This window comes from Oenanthe melanoleuca, chromosome 19 (assembly GCF_029582105.1).
Source record: "Oenanthe melanoleuca isolate GR-GAL-2019-014 chromosome 19, OMel1.0, whole genome shotgun sequence".
Lineage (NCBI taxonomy): Eukaryota > Metazoa > Chordata > Aves > Passeriformes > Muscicapidae > Oenanthe > Oenanthe melanoleuca.
Window position 1 is genome coordinate 4,783,259 of NC_079352.1, and position 20,084 is coordinate 4,803,342.

Sequence of the window (20,084 nt, forward strand, 5' to 3'; positions counted from 1 at the left end):
TTGGGGGGGGTTTTGTTTTTGGTTTTTTGTTTGGTTTTTTGTGGTTTTTTTAGATTTTGGGGGGGTTGAGTTTTTTGTGGTTTTTTTGTGGTTTTTTGAGTTTTGGGGGGGTTGAGTTTTTTGTGGGTTTTTTTGTGGTTTTTTGAGTTTTGGGAGGGGGTTGTGTTTTTTTGAGTTTTGTGGGGGTTTTTTTGTGGTTTTTGGGGGTTTTTTTGGGTTTTATTGGAGAGAGGGGTTATCGAGGCCGTGCTGGGGCTGCTGTGGGTCCTCCCGGCCGCCAGGGGGCGCTGTCGCGCGGGCCGTGCCCGGCCCCGTCACGCGCGGGGCGCTGAGGGCGGCGCGGAGGCCGCGGCCGGGCCGGGCCGAGCGGGGGCAGCGCGGGGGCTCCGCCGGCCCTTCCCGCCCCTCGGGCAGCGCTTCCCGCGGGAACCCGGGCATGGAGACCGCGGGCCTTCCCTCCAAGGACTTGAGGTGAGTGCGGGGCTGACGGCGGCTCCCAAAAGTGGCCCCGAGCTGTTACGTAAATCGGCGAGAATTAGCGCAACTTGTGTGTGTGTGTGGTCATTAACAGGGTTACGCTAATTGGCGGAGTTGCGTAGTCATAAGAAATAAAGGAGAAAAGCTGATTTTCTGGTTCGGAAGGTCGGTACTGGAGGGGTTCAGGGAGCTTATGGGGTATTTCTGAGTGCTCGAAACTTCCCGGAGCTCTGTTAATGTGTAATGAGGCCACGAGCATCTGCACTTTTTAATGGACCGGGTGTCTCGAACCTGTCACTTTCTGAGAGGAAGAAGAAGCTTGAGTAAATATTGAGATTCTGCTGCTTTTTCTTTTTTTTTTCTGTTTTCACAATGTGTTTTCACTCTGTGTCTGTGTCCTGTCCGGGCTCGATTCCCTACAGAACCCTGCTTAGGTGGGATTTGTGTAACAGCCTGTGACAGGAAAATTAAAAAAAAAAAACAAAATAAAGCTGTCAAGAGCTCAAATATCTCAAAAATCCTCTGAAGGCTTTATTATGAGCACTGTGACCCTGAGAAATTGAGTCATTTGAGGATTAGCAGCGGTGATGCTGAATAATGACTTGAGTAGGTTGCCTGTGTTTAGGGCACAGTGTTTGTTTCCACAATGAAGTGTGTGTTTTTATCAGTGCTGTGGTCACTGGGCACCTTGAGGAGTTGAATTTCTGTCAGTAATGACTGATGGTTTCAACATTACTGCAGTTTTGTTTAATCAGGTAATTGTCTTAGAAAATTAGTAACTGGAGAGTGTTCCCAAGTGATACATCTGCCGTGGCAGAGTTAAAATCTGCAGCCTACCTACATTTTTTTTCCCCTAGAAATTTGTTTTGGAGTAACTTTTGGGTGACTTCAGTGTCGTTTTACAAAGATACACTATTTGTGAGGAAAATTATGGATCATTTTAATCTATTGTGCAAGACAGTTTTCCAGCTTTTCTACATACATTGTTTGTCACCTTGAATAGACAGTTAATTGTAGGATAAAAACACAGCCTTAATAATGGGTGTATTGGTGGGATTCACTAATTATCAGTGTTTATAAGGATATTATAGAACTGTAAGATGGGTGGAAATTTAACAATTTATTATTTTTTAAGCCTGTCATGTAACAAAACTGACAGTAAAGTGAATCTCCTTTTAGAAGCTCCGGTACTGAAGTTACCATTTTGTAAAGTAACAACAGATAAAGCTGTGGTGTGGATGCTGAGAGGAACGGTGGCTTTGCTTGGTTCTGATCAGAACTTTGAATGTTTGGGAGCTGGAGATTACATTTCTCCTTGCCTACAGACAGGCACATGATCGATTCAAATCAACAATAAATTCTTTTAAACCTTGAGCTCCTCGAATTAACCCCATTAAATCTATTATGAAAAAACCAATTCACTGTGTGTGGTAGAACGTGATTGCAGCTTTTGTAACAACCAGTGGGAACGCCACATAGTTGTTTTTTTTTTTCCCAGCATTGCTGCACCTGCATTTATCCTTTTGTGTCGGAAGCAATGTTGAATTCCACAGGGTCTGGAAGACCCTTATCAATCTCTTGATTTTAATGGGCCAGCCCTGCAGGGCATAGGTGTAATTCGGGGCAGATGGCATCGCTGAGCGGCGAGGATGCCTTCCAGCACTGCGAGGGGCTGTCGCTGAACGATCTGGAGAGCCTGGGCGGCGTGCGCAGCCGCTCGGCCAGCATCGGCAGCACCGGCTCCAGCGGCCGCCTGCAGCTCCGGCACAGGGTGGCCCAGCTCATGGCCTGCGTGGAGGACATCAGCTCGGATGATGAGATCCACGAAGAAGTGTCTCGCACTCTGGATGAGGCTTTCCTCATCTGGGGGAAAAAGATGAAGGATAAGTGGCAGGAATTGAGGTTGTGCTCCGTCCGCTTGGTTTTTTTCGGGGCTGGCGGATAGATTTCTGATTGATGGGAAGTGATAGGAATTTTGTGTGGGAATTAGAATGTTCTTAGAGTTGGTTGCCTGTTCACGTTTCAATTTTAGCATTGGTTTTGTGTGGTTTCTGTTTGCTTTCAGACTACACTTGGTTACCTGGAATGTGGGCACAGCTTCTCCCCCTCCCGATGTCGCGAGTTTGCTTCAGCTCAACTCGCTGGGCCCGACCATGGATATGTACATTATAGGGTGAGTGATACGGCAGAACTGGCTCTGGGAGTTTATTGCAAAGCTCCTGGCTCTCAGCATGGTCTGTTTTGGGAGCACTGTGTGATGTGAATCACTGCCTGGGAGATAGTTTAACACTATTGCTCCAGAGGGTGAACACTAACTTAGTGTAACTAGCAGAGGACTAACTTAGAACAGAGATGATTTATAGCAGTTAGCTGCTGCTGTGTGGTGACAGACCACACAAGTTCAAGCTGTTGTTTTCTTTGTTAGCATATTCATTTTGTTATTGAAAATTCAGAATGTTTTAAGGTAACTACTGCAAGCTTGTTGGGCACAATCTGCCTCTGTATTTTCCAAACTATGCTGAAATTCTGAAGTCCTGACAATCAGGTTATTTGTCATAACACATCTTGAGTCTGGCATTGTATCTTCAGGTGTAAATAACCTCCTCAATTTTGTTTTCCTCACTGTCAGATGTGTTAGATCTTTGTGTGGGTTAAACTGCTTGAATGAGAAACTGAACAACAAGAAATTTCTGGGGTCTGTGTTCTGCAAAGCTCCTATGAATTCTGTCCAAATCAATCAGTGCAATGTGAATAATTGTGATGTATTCAGCTTACAGGAGGTGAATTCAAGAATCCCAAATTTTCTGTCTGACTTGGCATTTGATGATCCATGGAGCATTTTTTTCATGACTGTCTTGTCTCCTTTGGGATATATAAAGGTAATTATTTACCTCTCTGTGTCACAGCACTGAAGGAAAATACCTTATTTTTTTTTTTTCTCAGATACCCATAAAAGATAAGTTGATGGTGTTTTTGCAGGTCTGCCACTTCCACAGGTACATAGGTGTGATTCCTCATCACACCTGTGTTTTCCTGTTTTTATGTGATGTTAACTCATACTGAACAGCATAGTTCCTGTGGCCACAATATCTTTATCTCTCCTGTGTTTGTAGAAAAGCTTTTTGCTCTGTGCAATACTGAGGAACTGTGTTGTGATCCTTCTAGTGTAGTCTTGCTCTATAAATATCCCAAGCAATGGCAGTGATTTTTGTTAAAATTGGTAAAGCTCCTTTATCTTGTTTTTTTTTTCCAGTCTGTTTGCAGGTGAAAATAAATTGCATATGTGTAAAACAGGATTTTCGTGGGTGTATATATTTAAGTGAGAACTTAGTTTTTGGTTGAAGACCTATAACATTATATGGGAATTTAAATGATAAGATTTTGGGATAGTTTCAGGGACATAAGATCAGCTAAAGTACTGACTATTTTAATAAAGCCAGCAATAAATGTAGGAAGGTAACCTGAATTTCTCTAGTAAAGAGAAACTAAAAGCATTTTGTAGTGATTTTCTAAACCAAGCACTATTTTAGGCTGGTTTTGCTGAGGTAATTGCATTTATCTGCATGCTAATCAGACTCAGTAGTTGTGCTGTTCTTTTAATTGTAATTAAACAACACAAAGGACCCATTGGGAATTACAAAAAGAAAAAAACCCACATTGTTCACTCTGGCCTAAGTCATTGCTGATAAAAATTCAAAATCTGGCCGTGGGCTGACATTCAGGCCCTGAATACACAGAGTTAAAAGAATTCCTGCTGGTATGCCTGGCTGATTTTGAATTCTAATTTATAACTGAGGCAGTTTGGAGCACGCTAATGAATGGATGCTGCCACCTAATGGCTTTCAGCAGGACTTGATTAGCTCTAATAACAAGGGGGAGCTGTCAGGCCGGGTCAAAATCAAACCAGGCAGCAAGGAAAGGTTATCCCAGGACTTAGGCAGGAATTTGGCTGAGCAGGAGAGGAGCAGTTACCCCTTGGCTGACCTGTGATGAGGTTGGGTGTGGAGGGAGAGGTGCCATCCTTGGGACATTCTGTCCCCTCAGTGACAGGATCTGTTTTCAGAGTGTTCAATTGGTCACAGTCAATTCTTTCACCATCCACAGGATCATGTTCCCTCTGTGAAAGGGCTTTGCTTGATTTGGCTCTGAGGACTGGTGGGACTGGTGCTGATTCCAGCAGGGGAGAGATCAGTGCCTTGTGGTGTTCAGGACCTGTGGATGATCTTGAGAAATGTCTGGGGACTGGCCACAGCAGAGTGAAATAAAGCAAACAAATAACAAAGGGACTGGAAGATCTTGGTACCTCATGAATGTAATTATGGAAAGGAGAATGCTGACTACTAAAATATTTATGCATCATTAGTAATTGCAGTTCATTGTTTCAGTATTCTCTGTGGTATTTTGTTGGGTTCAAGGACAATGAAAACATTAAAATATATTCTGAAGTTATTTAATTGTATAGATATGGAGGTCAAGAAAGGAGGAACTCTGTTTTAAATTTTGTGCTGAATTCTTGTGCTTCTCCAGCAGCTGTATAGTCAATTTTATTCTAATGTAGTCTGTTTCTAAATTAATCCAGCATAAAACTGAACTGCACTTAATGTATTTATCTCAATGTCTGTATTTCAAATGGAATCATTATCATTAAAACAAACACAATGAATTTTCTGTTTCATGCCAGGAACATTGTGAAGTCCATAAATGTTCAGTGAAGGACATCTTTATTATACTATTTCCACACAAACAGAAAAAACCCCAAACCACAAAACCCCCGTGTCTTATGTGCTCTCTAAGTGTTTGCTAAATCGGTTTTTACAGGCACTGCAGGCAGGAGTTTCTGCTGTTTGCAGCCCATTGTTTTTGCAGATGCCTGGAACTGACTGCTGTGCTTTTGAGGCATTTAATGGCATTTTAAATATTTAATGATCTGCTCAAGGGTGCTTCAGTATGAAAAGCTTGCTGCTGTTGGAGGACTTGTAGGTTTGAGTTATAAATCTTTTGGGTGAAAAGTGAAGGATTTGGTCCTTCATGAACAGGATTCTTAGAGGCAGAAACAAGAGGCTGGTGAGGCAGAAGAAAAGTCTTTAAAGAGGTTTGGGCAGGTGCATGTTTTGAGGTCGACATCAGATTGAAATGTAATGTTAGAAGTTCAGGAATTGATCAGATGTGTTTATAAGGAATGTGTTTTTCACAGCATGGCAATGAGTCTGCATTTACTGTGTCACAGTACTGAGGCCAGGCTTGGTGAGGGAGTTACATGACTTCTGCTGTGGCCTTCTTCACCTGAAAGCTCTTGTGAAGCAACCCCAAGGAGCTCCAGGAAATGCCCATTCCTTCCTTTCTGTCTCTGCAGCTCTCGGCAGTTCGCATGCAGGGGCTGCTGCTGCTGATCTTTGTGAAGCACGTGCACCTTCCCTTCATCCGGGGCATCCACACCCACTACACCCGCACCGGCCTCTACGGCTACTGGGTAAGGACTGTGCTCCCCTGCTCCTGCCTGCCTCTCCATGGCTCCAAGCTGCCACAGAGGAGATGTGGTTTAATTAAAAATTAATTACCTGACAAGCAGAAAAAATCTGCTTTTGTTTATTTCCACCTCGTGTGCAGCACAGACCGTAATTTCAGATTTCGGTTGATTTGCTGATACTCAACAAGTTGTGTAGGAAGAAATTGTACTGATTTAAATCTTAATTGCATGGTTTAAAAAGTCCTAGGTGCTGTTAGTTCCATTTGCAGGCACTGAGTGCAGTTTCAGGGGATGTTGTTCACCTTCCATGCCAGGGGAACAAAGGAGGTGTCAGTGTCCGCATGTCCCTCTTTGGGCACACGCTCTGTTTCATGAACTGCCACTTGCCAGCTCACATGGAGAACACAGAGCAGCGCCTGGATGACTTTGAGAAAATCCTGGAAATGCAGTTTGAAGGAGAGGATATTCCAAGTCCCTTGGATCATGAGTGAGTTGTTCACACAGTTCTGTTATTTTTATCTATTATAGGATGAACTCTTGCACTGAAGAGATGGATTTTTCATCCATCATTTTTATTTTAAACGTCTCTTCAGCCTTGACCCTGAGCCCTGGGAGGAAAAGATAATCTGAAAGATAAATGTCTATTTTACAAGGCTGTTTTCTTCCAGTTCTCTAATTACATTCATTTGTTAGCATACAGACTGTACATGTCATACAGGAAAGCTTTAGAAGCTAAAGCCTGTTTGTACAAAAATTCTTTAGGTTGCTTTTAAATGTTCAGAGATGTAAGACTCAGATGTTAATATTGAGGCAGTAAAAAGCAAGCAGCAAGGGACTTAATTTACTGGTAATTTACTTACTCAATTTACTGTTTCAATTACTTCAGTTACTTTTTTTGTTGAGTAGCAGGTTGTCCCTGTGTACCTTATCTATAACACTTAGTGTTTGTGTTTAAGCTGTTTGCATTAGGTAATAAAAGTGATTAGAGCACCTAATTACTGTAATGGCTAACATTCTGTCAAATTCTTCCCTTGAATTAATAGATTCATACAAATCTTCCTTGTTTGATGCATTTTGGTTTGGTTTTAAGGGTTCTCTTCTGGTTTGGAGATCTAAACTTCCGGATAGCAGATTATGGGATACACTTTGTCAGAGAATCAATCAATAGCAAGCGTTTCAGTCTGCTCTGGGAGAAGGACCAGGTAGGTTGGCTCAGTTTCTTTGGGGGTTTGGTTTTGGTCTTAAAGCACACAAACACAACGTGGTAGTTAAATTTGGCTTCTAATTCCTGTTAAAGAACACAAACTCAGAGCAGTCAGAGGTGGAACATGAGGTGGTCATAAGCCCCAGTTAACTGCATACTTTTTCTGCTTTTTTGCAGTTTCTTACTCCTTTACAATGCTCATGTTTAACTGGAGATTTCTTTGAACTTCATGTCTTGTCAGTTGTTCCTCACCTTTATCTGTACTCTTCTCCCAAAAATTCTTTTTAAGGGAAGCTAATTCTGGATTTTGTTCTGAGTAGAATTGCCTCTAAACTTCTGAATTGATCATGTCAAGAGTTCTGACTATAACAAAGAGGCCTTTCTGAATTTACCTTTCCAGTATTGTATTTACTGCAGTGTTGAATTCTTGGAAGATGCTTTCCCAATCATCATTTAAGCTCTTGATTTTTTAAAGCATAATCTTTAAAAGTTACTTTTTATTTCTGCAGTTAAATATGGCAAAAAAGAAGGAAAAATTTCTGAAAGAATTCAAAGAGGGTCCTCTGCAGTTTAAGCCCACCTACAAGTTTGACCTTTACTCGGAGGTCTATGACACAAGGTAAAAGATAAAGTGAATTTAGACATGGAATATGAGAGTGAATGTGGTTCTTGGTTAAATATCACTTCAGTAATCAGCAAACCTGAATTTCCTGAGTGTACTAGGACTTTTGAGCTGTTCTGTTAGACTTGGATTGATCAAATCTGAATAAATGAATATTTTTGGCTGAGGAAGCTGGGGTCTGCTGGTTGTATGAGGGGAGTAATGAAACAGCACAGCTGCCTTTTTGCAAAGACCAGATTAACAAAATAAATGAGCACTTGTTTAAGCTGCTTTTGTTTTGTTCTTTCCTACTAAAAGTGCTCATTGCTTGTCAAAAAGGAGCAAAAGAATAATTGTCATTTTTGCTTCCCTTCTCTGTTTAAGCATTTCATTTGATATGCTGGTATTTGAAAATTATTGTATATTTGTCTTTATTGATTATTTTAAGTTGGATTATCTTAATTTTCCAAAGTTTTTCTGTGATATTAAAGTCTGTTTGTTAAGTATTAGTCTTATGTTTCCACAGAAGGATAAGTTCCTGTCCAAACAGGGTTTTGTACTGATCTTTTTCTTTACTTCCAGAGAACAGAAGTCCCTATTTTGGTTTAAGTAAGAAGAGAACTTTCTGAATTTTATAGTTTTTTTAATATTTCAGAATCAAAACAAGGCTTCATCTGAGCTTTTGCTTTGGTTTTTGTGAAATATTTGAAAATCAGATGACAGCTGATTTTCTTTAGGGATTTTCTTAACCTGTCTGAAAGCTCCAGTGTCATCTGCTCTGCTGTTGCACTTAATATTGGAAGTTTATTCATGTGGACCCAAAGACATTTTGCTTCCTAACTGAATATAAAGAGATGCAATGCAACTAGCAGTAAATCCATCTAACAAAAAAAGAATTAAAATAATCCAAACTTGGACATTTTACAAACAATTCATAGCCTGGTTGTCTATATTGGCTGATTTAGAGAACAAAAAGTGTGGCTGCACATTCTGTGTGCATCCTGCTCAGATGGGGGTGACCAGCAGACCTCAGGGCAGGCACCCTGCAAAAGTTGGTTTTGCTGCACCCACATGATTTTATTTTTTATATTCCTTCACTGTGCATTCTGAGGGTTTGTTTCCAGTCTAATACCCCACTTTCTCTAAAACAGGAGTGTTTTACCTTAAGCTGTTCTTTTGGTATTTTCCTGCACAGCAGAGCAGACATCTGGCATCTCCTAAAGATTTCTGTCTGTTTAGAGAATTACTGCACTAAGTGGGGTAAGGGCCCTTGGTCATTTCAAATCTTTCCACCTTGTTAAAGGTGGGAAGGAGTAAAACAAAAGGATGTTGAGTACTGAACTAAATGGCCTTGATTTTTATATTTAAAGTTATTAAACTGGCAGTTTTCCTTATACATCCTGCTTTTAACTTTCATAATCCAATCCAGTCCATTCTAATTCCTCTTCCATAGGGTATGATCTTTTCTCCATTTCAGTTTAAAGAGATCCACCCATCCAGAGAGTTGCTGTTAAGCCTTCCTCCCACTACAGAGAGAACCACAGAGGGCTCATGTCTTCTGGTGTAATTGATATGGTATAAAAGAAAACTCTGCATTGTGATAACAGTTTGATGTGTAGCACAACTTCCTTGATTACAGAATTTTGAAAGCCTGTTGTTATGAGACAGCAGTAGCTTGCAAAACTGAAATGCAGGCTGGTACAATTTAGAGGAACTTCTAAATAAGGCATTGCTGTGGCACCAGTGATTACCATAAGCTACCCAAGTTTGTCCTGTTTTTTGTTGTTAAAAGAAACTTTTAACATTGAATTTTAATTTTGAATAAATTCAAATGTCATTCAGACTCTTCCTACATACATGTTCCTTACATTTATTGCCTCGTTTCTTAAAATATCTGTATGTTTGGAGCCTGGGGCAGTTGCTGTATTATCTCAGTGTTCATGCATGTTTTTACAGGGTTTTAGGAGAAAGTATCATTTCCTGTATGAAGCCAACTAACCCACTGAAACATCCTTCTCCCCTTCATTTTACTCCTCTTTCAGAAAGCCATGAAACTGATCTGTGCTGAGTGGAGTTCAAATTAAGGAGACATTGGTTGTAAAACACATTACACAGAGCTGTAAAATGAAGCTTGGATATGATTGCCTCCTTTTATTAATATGTATCTCACAGTCTTTGAACTCTGAGTAGATTTTGCACAGCATTCTTAGCTTTTGGCAGCTTGTTTCTCTGCTCATTCCACTTTTTATCTTACATTTTTGCAGTGAGAAGAAGAGAAAGCCAGCGTGGACTGATAGAATTCTATGGAAAGTGAAAAATCTCAGTGAGATTGCATCAAAAGAAGGAGAATTCCCTGAAGAAGAGAAGCTGATTTCTGTTACTCTGGATGACTATGTCAGTCACATGAGCTATGGCATCAGTGATCACAAACCTGTCACAGGAACTTTCAGGCTTGAGGTGGTGCCCCACTTATGTTGTTAAGAAGAAGTTTCTTTTACTCAGTGTTGCCTTACAGCATCTGATTTCCTAAACCATAATCTCTGTTTCATTCTGGTCATAGTGAAGGCAGCAAATTGCTTTCAGGTTATTTGCAGTCAGTTAAGAGTCCCACAAGTGGCAGAGAATAACTTGAAAAGAGTAACTGTAAGAATAACAGGCTTGACTGAGTTTAAACTCTGTTTTTTGTGTAGATGAAGCCTCTTGTCTCAGATCCCTTGGTCGTGCTGCATCCTGAGGGTGAGTGGAGTGCAGATCACGACGTTGTCATCCGCTACTCTGCAGTGCCTGAATTCCCCAGCAGTGCTTGGGACTGGATTGGGCTCTTCCAGGTAATGCTGCCTCACCATGGCTCTTCAGCAAAGCTGGGGAATGTGATGAGAGTTTCAGAGCACTGATTCTTGCTAGTGCAGAATGGCAGAAGCAGTTGTGTCCTTGATTGCCATTAGTTTCTGCGTGCTGACAGTTTAGCTCTACAGCATGTGAGTTCTTCCACACACTTTAAATTCTCTGCTAAAATAATCTGGGTGTTTATTGGAGTAAATTAGAAGAAGCTGTGGAAAGGAGTTTATACAACAATAAGAAAGAACAAAAAGTTAATGGAAGAGTGAGGGAGCAGAGCAGTCCCACCCTCTCAGAAACAAAAGATGTGTGCATGCTCCCAAAGTGTTTTGATCCTAAGAGTGTTCTAATTACTTCAGTGAAACAGTAAACATCTCTCAGAACTTTGTTTTTCATGTAGTATGGTTTTGTTTCCATCAGGAAGCTGATGGTTTGTATCTTTCTGTGCAGGTGACTTTCAGGCATGTGAAGGATTATGTTACTTATGCTTGGGTGGAAGATGATGAAATTTCTTCCAACAGTCACAGCAAACAAGTAAGTCAGCTGTATTTCTTTCTAATGTAGTTCCCTATAGAGTAGCATTGGAGGTTTGTTCCATATCCCCTTCCCCTCAGGGATTCTGTATCCTCTTCCCAGTTGAAGCTAATTTGGAACAATATTATTGTTCAAAATCCCTCTTCCTAATTCTTCCTCTTGAATGTTTTGATCCCTCTTTAAAAAGCTACAAAGCTTTCTAGTAGTGATTACCTAAGTGATTTAAACCAAACAAAACCTCTTTTGATGCAAATGATAAATTTCCAGAGATCCTTATCTGAACAAATAGAAATTGGCTCCTTGGGACAGGAGCAAACCAAGCTTGTGGATTGCTCTGCTGTTGCCACCAGGAGGCAGCTCCACTGCCTCGGCTGCTCTGTGGCTTTGTCCCTTCCCTTCCAGCCACTCTGGGTCTCTCCTCCCTTCTCACTGAACCAAGCCAGCTTGCTGACATGGTAAAGGATATTCCTTCTCCTCCCTGATTTAATTTTCAGATGGTTTCCTGAGTTATTTCTGTCCCCATCCGTTTTAGCTTACATTTTAAAACGTGCTTATAAATAGCAGATACTGATTTTGGTGGTGTCCTGAATGGCTTTTTTGTTAATTTCTTTTTCTGTGGAAATTGCTCATTGCCTGTTCTTATTCTTGCCAGGTTTACATGAGTGCTTCAGAAATACCTAGGATGGGAGGAGAATTTTTGCTTTGTTATTATAGCAATAACTTGCAGTCAATAATTGGCATCAGTGAACCTTTTCAGGTAATACATTAGGAAGCACTGATTAATGTTGATGTGATTTTTTATTTATTATTACTTTTTTTGTTTTAAGATGCATCTCAACACAGCTGTGTTAATGCTTGGGAAGGTGGCAGCAGAAGGGATTTTAAAAAGGATATGTCCTGGCTAAAAAGGATTTGCTGATGTGCTGAAAGACTCTGAGTAGTTGTAACAGGATCACACAGCAGTGAAACAAGACAGGTTTCTCTCCCTCACTGTTCACTTTTGGAGCTTCAGGCTCCCTGTTAGCTCCCCAGTTTCTGTAAAGGTGAAAAATCAAGTGCTGCCAAAATTCTGGCAGATTTTAAGTGGGCTCTTTGTCCTCCATCCTGTGATTTGCACCCAAATGTTTCCTGTAAATTGTCAATTGAATTTGGGAAGGATAAGACAGCTGGACTCAAATTATTTGATTAACAGGATTTGTTTAATTTCTACAAGGATGACTTAACCTGCCCAAACAAGATGAACTGACCAAGCATTGCTGTTTCTACACAAACACTCTTTTTTTCCAGAATAATTTTGTTTGTGCATAATTTTCCATGCTGTCATGGCTGTGCTCCTGTGCTGGGGAATCACTGAAATAGGAATTCTGCATTGTTGATGATGAGAATGAAGGGGTTGTAGAAGACTCTGAAACCTCAGTGCCTTAGGGGATAAAATAATGAAAGTTCCTGGGCTGGCTTGTATCTCATTCCTGTTTTTTGCTGTTGTATCTTTTTTTAGGTATTTTTCTCTGTATGGGTGAGGAACATGGCAGAGTGTAGTATTTGTAGTATTTGTGTTTTCTCTGAGCTCAGTATCTATCAGAGATTCTGCAGGATTGTTGCCTTCTTGCATGACATTTAATGTTTTGATATCACTGTAGTGAATTTTTACTGGATTTTTTAATCTTCTCAATTTTTAGCAAGCATGACAGACTTCTTTATATAATAGTATGAATAATATAGAGCAACACAGTGGTTTTGAATTGTTAATTTGGTTTTTATCCTGTTTTTCTCCTAGATTCAGCCTAGCCAAGCACCAATAGACAAGGACCTGCCAGAGGAAGAGAGCAGTTTGCTGCAGAAAGCTGAAAATCCAGAACTTGGTGATTCTGAAAAAAGAAAGGGCACATAATGGTCCTGGTTCAGCAGTCAGATGATTCTTTATGTCTTAGTGATTATAAGCTTTTGCTCTTAGAAGATGGAGTAAGACAGGTAGGATTGTTCAGAAACTTTGGAAGCTCATAGAGGATAATTTATTGTGGAAATGGATCTTTTTATTCTGGGGAGAGTAACTCTCTTGCACTGGATGAGAACTGTAAAATAGCACTTAAGGAATGCTGTGTGTTTTAAGGTGATAGACATTTCTAATGCAATGATTTAACCTAAGGAAGTTGCAATGTTTAATAGATTTTTAGGCTTGTTCCTTTTTTGTAGAGGATATTTTATTTAAGATGCAATATTTACTATACTGTAACCACTCAATAATTGATTTCCAAATTTTGAGTTTAAATGAAGTTATTTAAAAATTATTTATTAGATACAGCTAGTTAGCTTGTTTTGAAATTTTATTTGACTTTCAAATGTAAGCTAATTACCTTTTGGGAAACACCAGTGACAACAGGTCACATGAAAAACAAAATCTTTGGAGTGTGTAAAGTCTCCTTTGGTAGATCCTTCTCTTCATGCCTTACTGAAAACCCTTTGTAGGATTTCCCATTTCTGATTCTTCCAGATTTAAATACATTTATCAAAATGCACTATTCCTGATTTTTTAAATTCTTCTTTTATAAAACAATTAAGCAATTTGCTTATTGCCTTTCTCCCCCTCATTAAAAATGTAAAATAAATCCATTTTTATACCAGTCCCTGGCTTGGAGTGAGCCAGGATCCCACAACTTCTGAGGGAAATTGCAGAGAAATGCTTTAGCATAGATGAGCAGCCCAAATTGTAAATCTCTTCAATTTATAGCAATCAATGCAAACTTTCTGTTTTTCTAGAGGTGCTCAGACCTTTCTATATCCTGTGCACTTGAGGGTGGAGATGGAATAAGAAATTTCCTGTACCTTTAGGAACCTGAAAGGTAGTTAGCTTCTGAAAGGGTGTTTCTTGGTGAGGAAATAGAGATTTTTGGAAAGGATAGGAAAGGGCTCCAACATTCCACAGAATCTCAGGCTGCAGTGCTGGGACAGAGCACTTTGAGTCTGCCATGCTTTGCATCCACAGCTCCCTCCCAGGTGTGGTGAGCAGAGTTAGTCACTCCTCACTGGCACAGGGATAGAAAAGAGCAGATTTGGATCAAGTGGAAGAGCAAGGAGTGTTGGGATGTTCTTGTTGGAACTCTGCTTCAGAACTGAGTGGATTCCTTTTTGCTCTTTTTCTCAAAGCCTTATATTTTTCAGGGTTGTTTTGAGATAGAAAGTTAACAGCTTGATAGGATATTTGTTTTGCTTTTATCATTCACTGTATAAAATCTTTTGAGGTCCAGGTGTCTTTGTCTGTTGAAGCTCTGATACAGGTTTCTGGTTAGGTAGTTGCAGTGGGCTTTAGGAACACTTGGCCTCTGTAGGTTTTAGTTGTATCTCAGCTTGATGTTAGGAACTGTTCCCAGTTGTGAGTAGTGAGGGCAGGTTCAGAGGATACTGTGTTCATTGCATGGATTAACACTGCCTTGAGGTTTACAGTTTGTACATTCCTGTTACACTTTGGAACCATATTAGAAACCATTTTCCCATTTATACTGGTCCCCTAAGGATTTGTTTTGCACTGAATCTTTCAGATGTGTGACTTCTCATGCATCAGACAAATCCCTGCCTTGAACTGCAGTACCTTCTGCAGTTCCTGACTTGTGCTTTGTCTCTGGTTTCACTTGTGTAACTCTGACCATTCTCCATGCAAGGGGATTCTGTGGAGAGCCCAGAGAGCAGTGGGCTTTGAATTCCAGACCACAGCTGGCGATTTACTGTGGACCAAGATCCCGTTTCTTCTAAGCAGGGTGCCATGCAGCCTCTTTGCAGGGGCCAGACACTCGAGATCCTTTGTGTTGGTGGGAGCTGAGAACCCTCTGTCACTGGACACAGAAGCTGCATTTTGTAAACTGATCCTTTGAACCACGGGACTTCCCGGGAAATGCCCCCAGCAGCTGGGATTGGAACTGCTTGTGTGTGAGGAGGATGCTGCACAGAACTTCAGTATTATGCACACAGAGGCACTTTTGTTTACTACTGTTACCTATGGTAGCTTTTCAAACTATTCCATGACCTGTAATGATGCAATTTCTGATGAAATTTATCTTTTCTTAGAACACCTTTAATTGGATGTTATAATCACTGGAAATGTTTTTATACTCATGTGTTTTTCTTTTCATGTACCTCTAAAATAAATCCTGGCAGTGAAGTGTTGTGCATGGCCTCTGTTAATTTGAGAAGGAAGAGACTGGTTTGGGTGGGGAGGATTAATTTGTAACCTTTCTCCAGGGAGCTTGGTTTGGTCATGTTTAATGCACAGATAAAAGTATTTTAGAAGGAAATCAGGAACAACCTATGGCAGGACTTGGGCTGCAAAAGAAAGGCAAGGACAAATGCTGGTATTCCTTTGGACACAGCAGATTCATCTTATTTTTTTCCCTATTTCAATGAATCCAGTATTAAATGCTCTTGATGTTTTGCATTTTCTGTCCCTCTTCCCCACTGAGGAGGTTTCGACATTTTCCTTGTAAAAATGCCCAGACCACTTGACATTGTTTCTTAACTTTTGAGAACAGGTTCTTCTGCTTTCACTTTTTCACAGTGAATTTTTTATGTTGTGATTTGAGGTGTCTCTTATGCCTTTATGAAATACCTGCTAAATTATGCTCCATATTTTAAATTTAGTATATTTTAATATAAATTTGAACTCGATTTCCATCTAAGGATAACTTTTCATAACTCTCTGCTGTTTGATAATTAATTTTCAAATGGGAACTATATATCCCAAGGAATGTTGTCCAGTCTAGTCTCATTGAACTCCCATATATTTCTGATTTCTGGCTAACCTCAGGATGTGCAGTGTATCATTGCACACAGATAGTACAGCTCTGTGTAAACAGGAAATATTTCTAAGATGTCTTGCGTGTTTGTGAAACCCTAAAAATACCTTCTGATAAAGACCATTGTTTCTACTACCACTGCTTCCTTCTCTGCTCCTGGACACTGAGTGACACTCAGATGAACTTGTCTGAATTAATATACTGCCAGCTGAACAAAGCTGGAATGAGGTTTTCCTTGAGAGAGGAAATAATACCTTTTTTGAGAGCTCTGTGTTGCTAACAGGAAGTTTCCTGTGGCCCTTTCTGTCCCTGGATGGACATGATTGACATGAAGCAATTTCTATTTAATCCACAGTTACTCTGGAAAATGATCAGCTCAGGAACTGCCCTGAACTTGTTTAATTGCATCAATTTGAGGAACATCATGGATCTGTGTCATTTGTACATCCCACCTCCCTCTGTTGCAGTGGAACTGTCACCTTCCACTTACAGGGTCTCTGCAAATAAAAAGGAACATTGTGCAGCCTAGAAAGCAGCAAGATAAATCTGTGTGGGGACAGCTGAATACAGGTTTGGAGAATTACTGGAGGTAAACAGTGAAGTGTGAGATCTGGGGATGCAAACTGGCCAGAGCAAATGCAGAGGTGCAGGAAAAATTCAGAAAATATGAATATAGGGACCACAAAAGGATGGAAGATAGAATAGCAAACATTTTAACCTGCTAGCCATGATTTGAAACTGGCAATTCTCAAGGACAGACATCAGCTCTGGTAGGGAATGTTTCAGCATCATTTCTCCAATTCCAATTGCACTGTCACTGTGTGGTTTTGAGCTCAGGCTCAAAAGAGAGGCCACATTATGCTCCTCTGTGCCTTTTTTAAATTTTATTTCTTTCACATTTTTTCCAGCTTCTTTATGCTGTCTTTACCTTTTTTCCATCTTACCACTCACTTGCAGCCCATCTTCTTGTAGCTCATTTTCAGAAGGTTTTTTTGCACAAAATTCTGGTATCTGCATCACAGGAGCCATTCCACTAACACAGCTCTGGTGTTCTGACCTTTGGGATTTCTCTCCATAGAAAGGGGAGATAAATCAGGCTGGATATTGCTCCTTATTACTGAGAGTAGGGTGGGTTTGTTTGGGGAAGTGACAGTGTTGGGTTTTTAAATGTGATAAAATATATATTTTTTTTTTTTAGTAGAACTCCATATTGGGAAGTAAGTGCTCAAGGAAACAAATGGTTGGACTGGAACAATCTTGTGTATAACAGCTAAGGAAGCATAATAATAATAATTCCAGATATGAAACACATAACAGTCACAGGCCCTTTCTTTGCAGTTTTTAAACAGAATTGTGTTACCTGTATCTGCTCTGGAGTGGACAGTGCTTGGTAATCTTATTAATTAGTCTTGTTAATGCTTTCTTGGCAAGCATTATCAACTGCAGTTGGTTTGTAGTAGAGTTGAAAATTCAAATTTGGCTCTTCCAAGGAGATAGAAGGAATTATCTCCTCAGCAAATTTTAAAATACCTGAAATTTAGAGTGATTTTTTATCCCCCAGTCATAGGCAGGATATCTGATATCTTTTTTGGAGGGTGATAGGTCTGGCCACTCCATTAATGCATGGCATGATCATTGTAAAGCTCTGTAATTGCACTTAAACCAGCATTCACCAGATTATTTTTCTACTATTTGTAGGAATTTTCATGCTGTAACGTGCCAATTAATTTCCTTTGCCAAGATTAGTTAGCTACTCAAGGACTCAATTAATAATGATTCCGTTCTGCAGCAGTTTGCAGAACTTCCTGTAGTTACCATGGGAGCAATCAGGGTTTTCTATTGCTTGCTCTTGGAGGCAAAGATGAAGGATTTTTTCTGCACAAAATCTCTTGGTAGGTTTTTGAAGTTCACCAAGGGATTGTTTCGTGCCAGCACCTCTGAAACAGCATCCGCAGCGACCTGACTTTTCTGAGCCTGGTGGGACAGAAATGGAACAGCAACAAAGTTGGAGGCAATAAACACAAACATAAATTTAGGCTTCTTGGAACTGTCGTGGCACGTTGGAATGAGTGGAAACCAGGCTTGAACTTCATTGTTTCAGTTCCCACCTAACACTTGGTATAAATACAGAGGTTCATCTTTTCCTCTCACAACAGGGCTCCAAATCAAAGACTGCTCTCAGCCGAGGTTGGCTGCTGGTGCTGCACACTGAAATCAGAACTATCCAAAAAGAATAGAGGGATTTACTGACTTTCCTTGGGAGAATGGAGCTGCAGATTGAACGTGTTCCTACAGGAGAAATCATCCGCGTGGTCGGGCACAAGGCAGAGCGCAGGACTGTAAGCTTGGCTTTTGTTGTTCTCTGTCCCCTCCGGTACTGCTGGTTACACAATAACCACCTTAGATCTGAGCTGAGCAACTCCAGGGCAGCAATGGGAGGGTTTGCAGGGCTGCTTGGTCATTGGAGTGACTGGGGCTGTGCTGTGAACAGTTTTGTCTCTCTGGGATGGAATGAGTAGTGGTGAAGTGAGTGGGAGTTTAGAAAATCGTTAAACTTTGTTTCCAGAAATACTGCAGTGAGCAGAAGTTGGTGTTTGGCCTGGCTGTTATGAATTCTGTCAGAATTCTGGGAGCGCTTTCAGACTGCAGGGGAGGGGAAAGAGCTTTAAAACAGTTATTTTGTTCCTCTTGTGTTGATTGTGCTGGCATGAGGTTCATGTTCTGAATGTTGCAGGAAGGTTCACATCTGGTAAATTCAGTGATACAGGCACATATTAACAAACTTAGAAATATCTTAAGGAACTGACTATTCTGTCAACTTGGGGCTTTACTGACTTGTGCTCAGTGTTTGTAGGTAAGCAGATGGAAATCCATGAACTGATCTTTTCTGGTTTGACACACACAGTTGAGAATGATGGTACTTTTCTAAGAATAATTTCAGTTTTCTTGGTATGAATGGCTGTTTTGTGGGTTTTGCTTAAGAATATTTTCTTATCTGCATTTGTATAATTTTTAATTAGAGTCTAAAGAAAAGAAACTGTGTAAAATTTAAAATGTTTGCAAGTACCTAAATGTAACTCTGAATTTCTCTGTCATAGCTATTTAAAACCTTTAACAGACCTTCAGGTCTAGCAGAGCCATCTTGTGCTGAAGTGCACATCTGTGCACGTTGCTGGTGTTTCCTAGTATTGTCTTTCTAGTGACTAATCTGAAACACAATCTGAAAATGAGCTGAGACATTTACTGTGTGGTTGCACAATTGTCAGGTAGAGTAATTTTATTTCAGAAAAAAAACCTGAGAGCTCCCCCTGCCTTGCTGGGAGAGGAGACAGTGGCAATTCTGGTGTTCTTTGGTTTGCAGGGCTGTTACTGACTTACTTGTGGTGATAGTAGGCAGGACTGAATTGTTGTTCCCAGGGGGAAATATTCTTTAAACCTTAGCGTGTGCCATGGTCCTGGGGAAGACATCAAAGAGAGAAAAGGTATTGGTTCAACTTTCTAAAAAGTTTTAAACATTCAATTGCTACTTTGAAAAGTGTGTGCCAGACAGTGTTGGTGTTGCAGGAATGGCCAGAGAGGGGTGGTTTTAGAGAAACTTTAAGATATTTTAAACTGCTGCAGGAGTGGCAAGAGCAGAGCTTTACTTCTTCAGCTCAGAGTGGTTCAGGCTGTTGGAGTTCAATGTGCAGAATTTCCTGTGGATCCTGACAAGACTGCCTCGGGTATTTTACACCTGTGTGGGATGAACCAACCTGCTGCTTACAGCGGATGCTTCCCCGAGCTCGCTGCAATCACTCCAGAGCCGGAACACGCACTCCTGCTGGCTCCCACAGCCAGGAGGGGCCGGTAGAATCACCATCAGCGCTCCAGCTTTATCTCGGCAGGTGCGTCTGCCCTTCGAGGCGGCACCGTCAGCTGCGTGCAGAAGCTGCCGGGCAGGATGCTGCTGCTGCTGCTGCGGACAGCGTGAGCAGCGCGGGGGGCGAGGCGGGGCCGGTGGAGCTGCGGGGCCGGTGCAGGTGAGGCGGAGCCGCGGGGTCCCGGCGGGGTCGGTGCAGGTGAGGCGGAGCTGCGGGGTCCCGGCCGGGTCCCGGCGGGCCGGGGCAGGTGAGGCGGAGCTGCAGGGTCCCGGCGGGGTCGGTGCAGGTGAGGCGGAGCCGCGGGGTCCCGGTGGGGTCG

At 41.2% G+C, this 20,084-nt stretch overlaps 1 protein-coding gene across 3 annotated transcripts; it reads left to right on the top strand.

Moving 5' to 3' along the window:
- Nucleotides 1-324: 324 nt before the first annotated feature.
- On the top strand, nucleotides 325-15,274 carry INPP5K (inositol polyphosphate-5-phosphatase K). 3 transcript variants are annotated; one of them, XM_056506467.1, is made up of 13 exons: nucleotides 325-471; nucleotides 2,543-2,650; nucleotides 3,248-3,356; nucleotides 5,831-5,947; nucleotides 6,259-6,431; nucleotides 7,035-7,146; nucleotides 7,658-7,767; nucleotides 8,332-8,358; nucleotides 10,014-10,206; nucleotides 10,440-10,577; nucleotides 11,038-11,121; nucleotides 11,774-11,878; nucleotides 12,899-15,274. In XM_056506467.1, exons 1-13 carry the CDS (start codon nucleotides 437-439, stop codon nucleotides 13,010-13,012), a joined length of 1,425 nt encoding a protein of 474 aa, XP_056362442.1. In that variant the 5' UTR covers nucleotides 325-436; the 3' UTR covers nucleotides 13,013-15,274. The 3 variants fall into 3 exon arrangements, with proteins under 3 accessions (XP_056362442.1, XP_056362443.1, XP_056362444.1); XM_056506468.1 differs by lacking the exon at nucleotides 8,332-8,358; XM_056506469.1 differs by lacking the exon at nucleotides 8,332-8,358 and having other exon boundaries at nucleotides 3,255-3,356.
- The last annotated feature ends 4,810 nt before the right edge of the window (nucleotides 15,275-20,084 follow it).

What these genes read in the sequence shown, in the direction of transcription:
- INPP5K (XM_056506467.1), top strand. Translation starts at nt 437, where the DNA reads ATGGAGACCGCGGGCCTTCCCTCCAAGGACTTGAG. An exon ending in CCGGCCTCTACGGCTACTGG is followed by an intron (nt 5,948 to 6,258) that starts GTAAGGACTGTG and finishes CTTCCATGCCAG; the next exon opens with GGGAACAAAGGAGGTGTCAG. An exon ending in TGCTCTGGGAGAAGGACCAG is followed by an intron (nt 7,147 to 7,657) that starts GTAGGTTGGCTC and finishes TTATTTCTGCAG; the next exon opens with TTAAATATGGCAAAAAAGAA.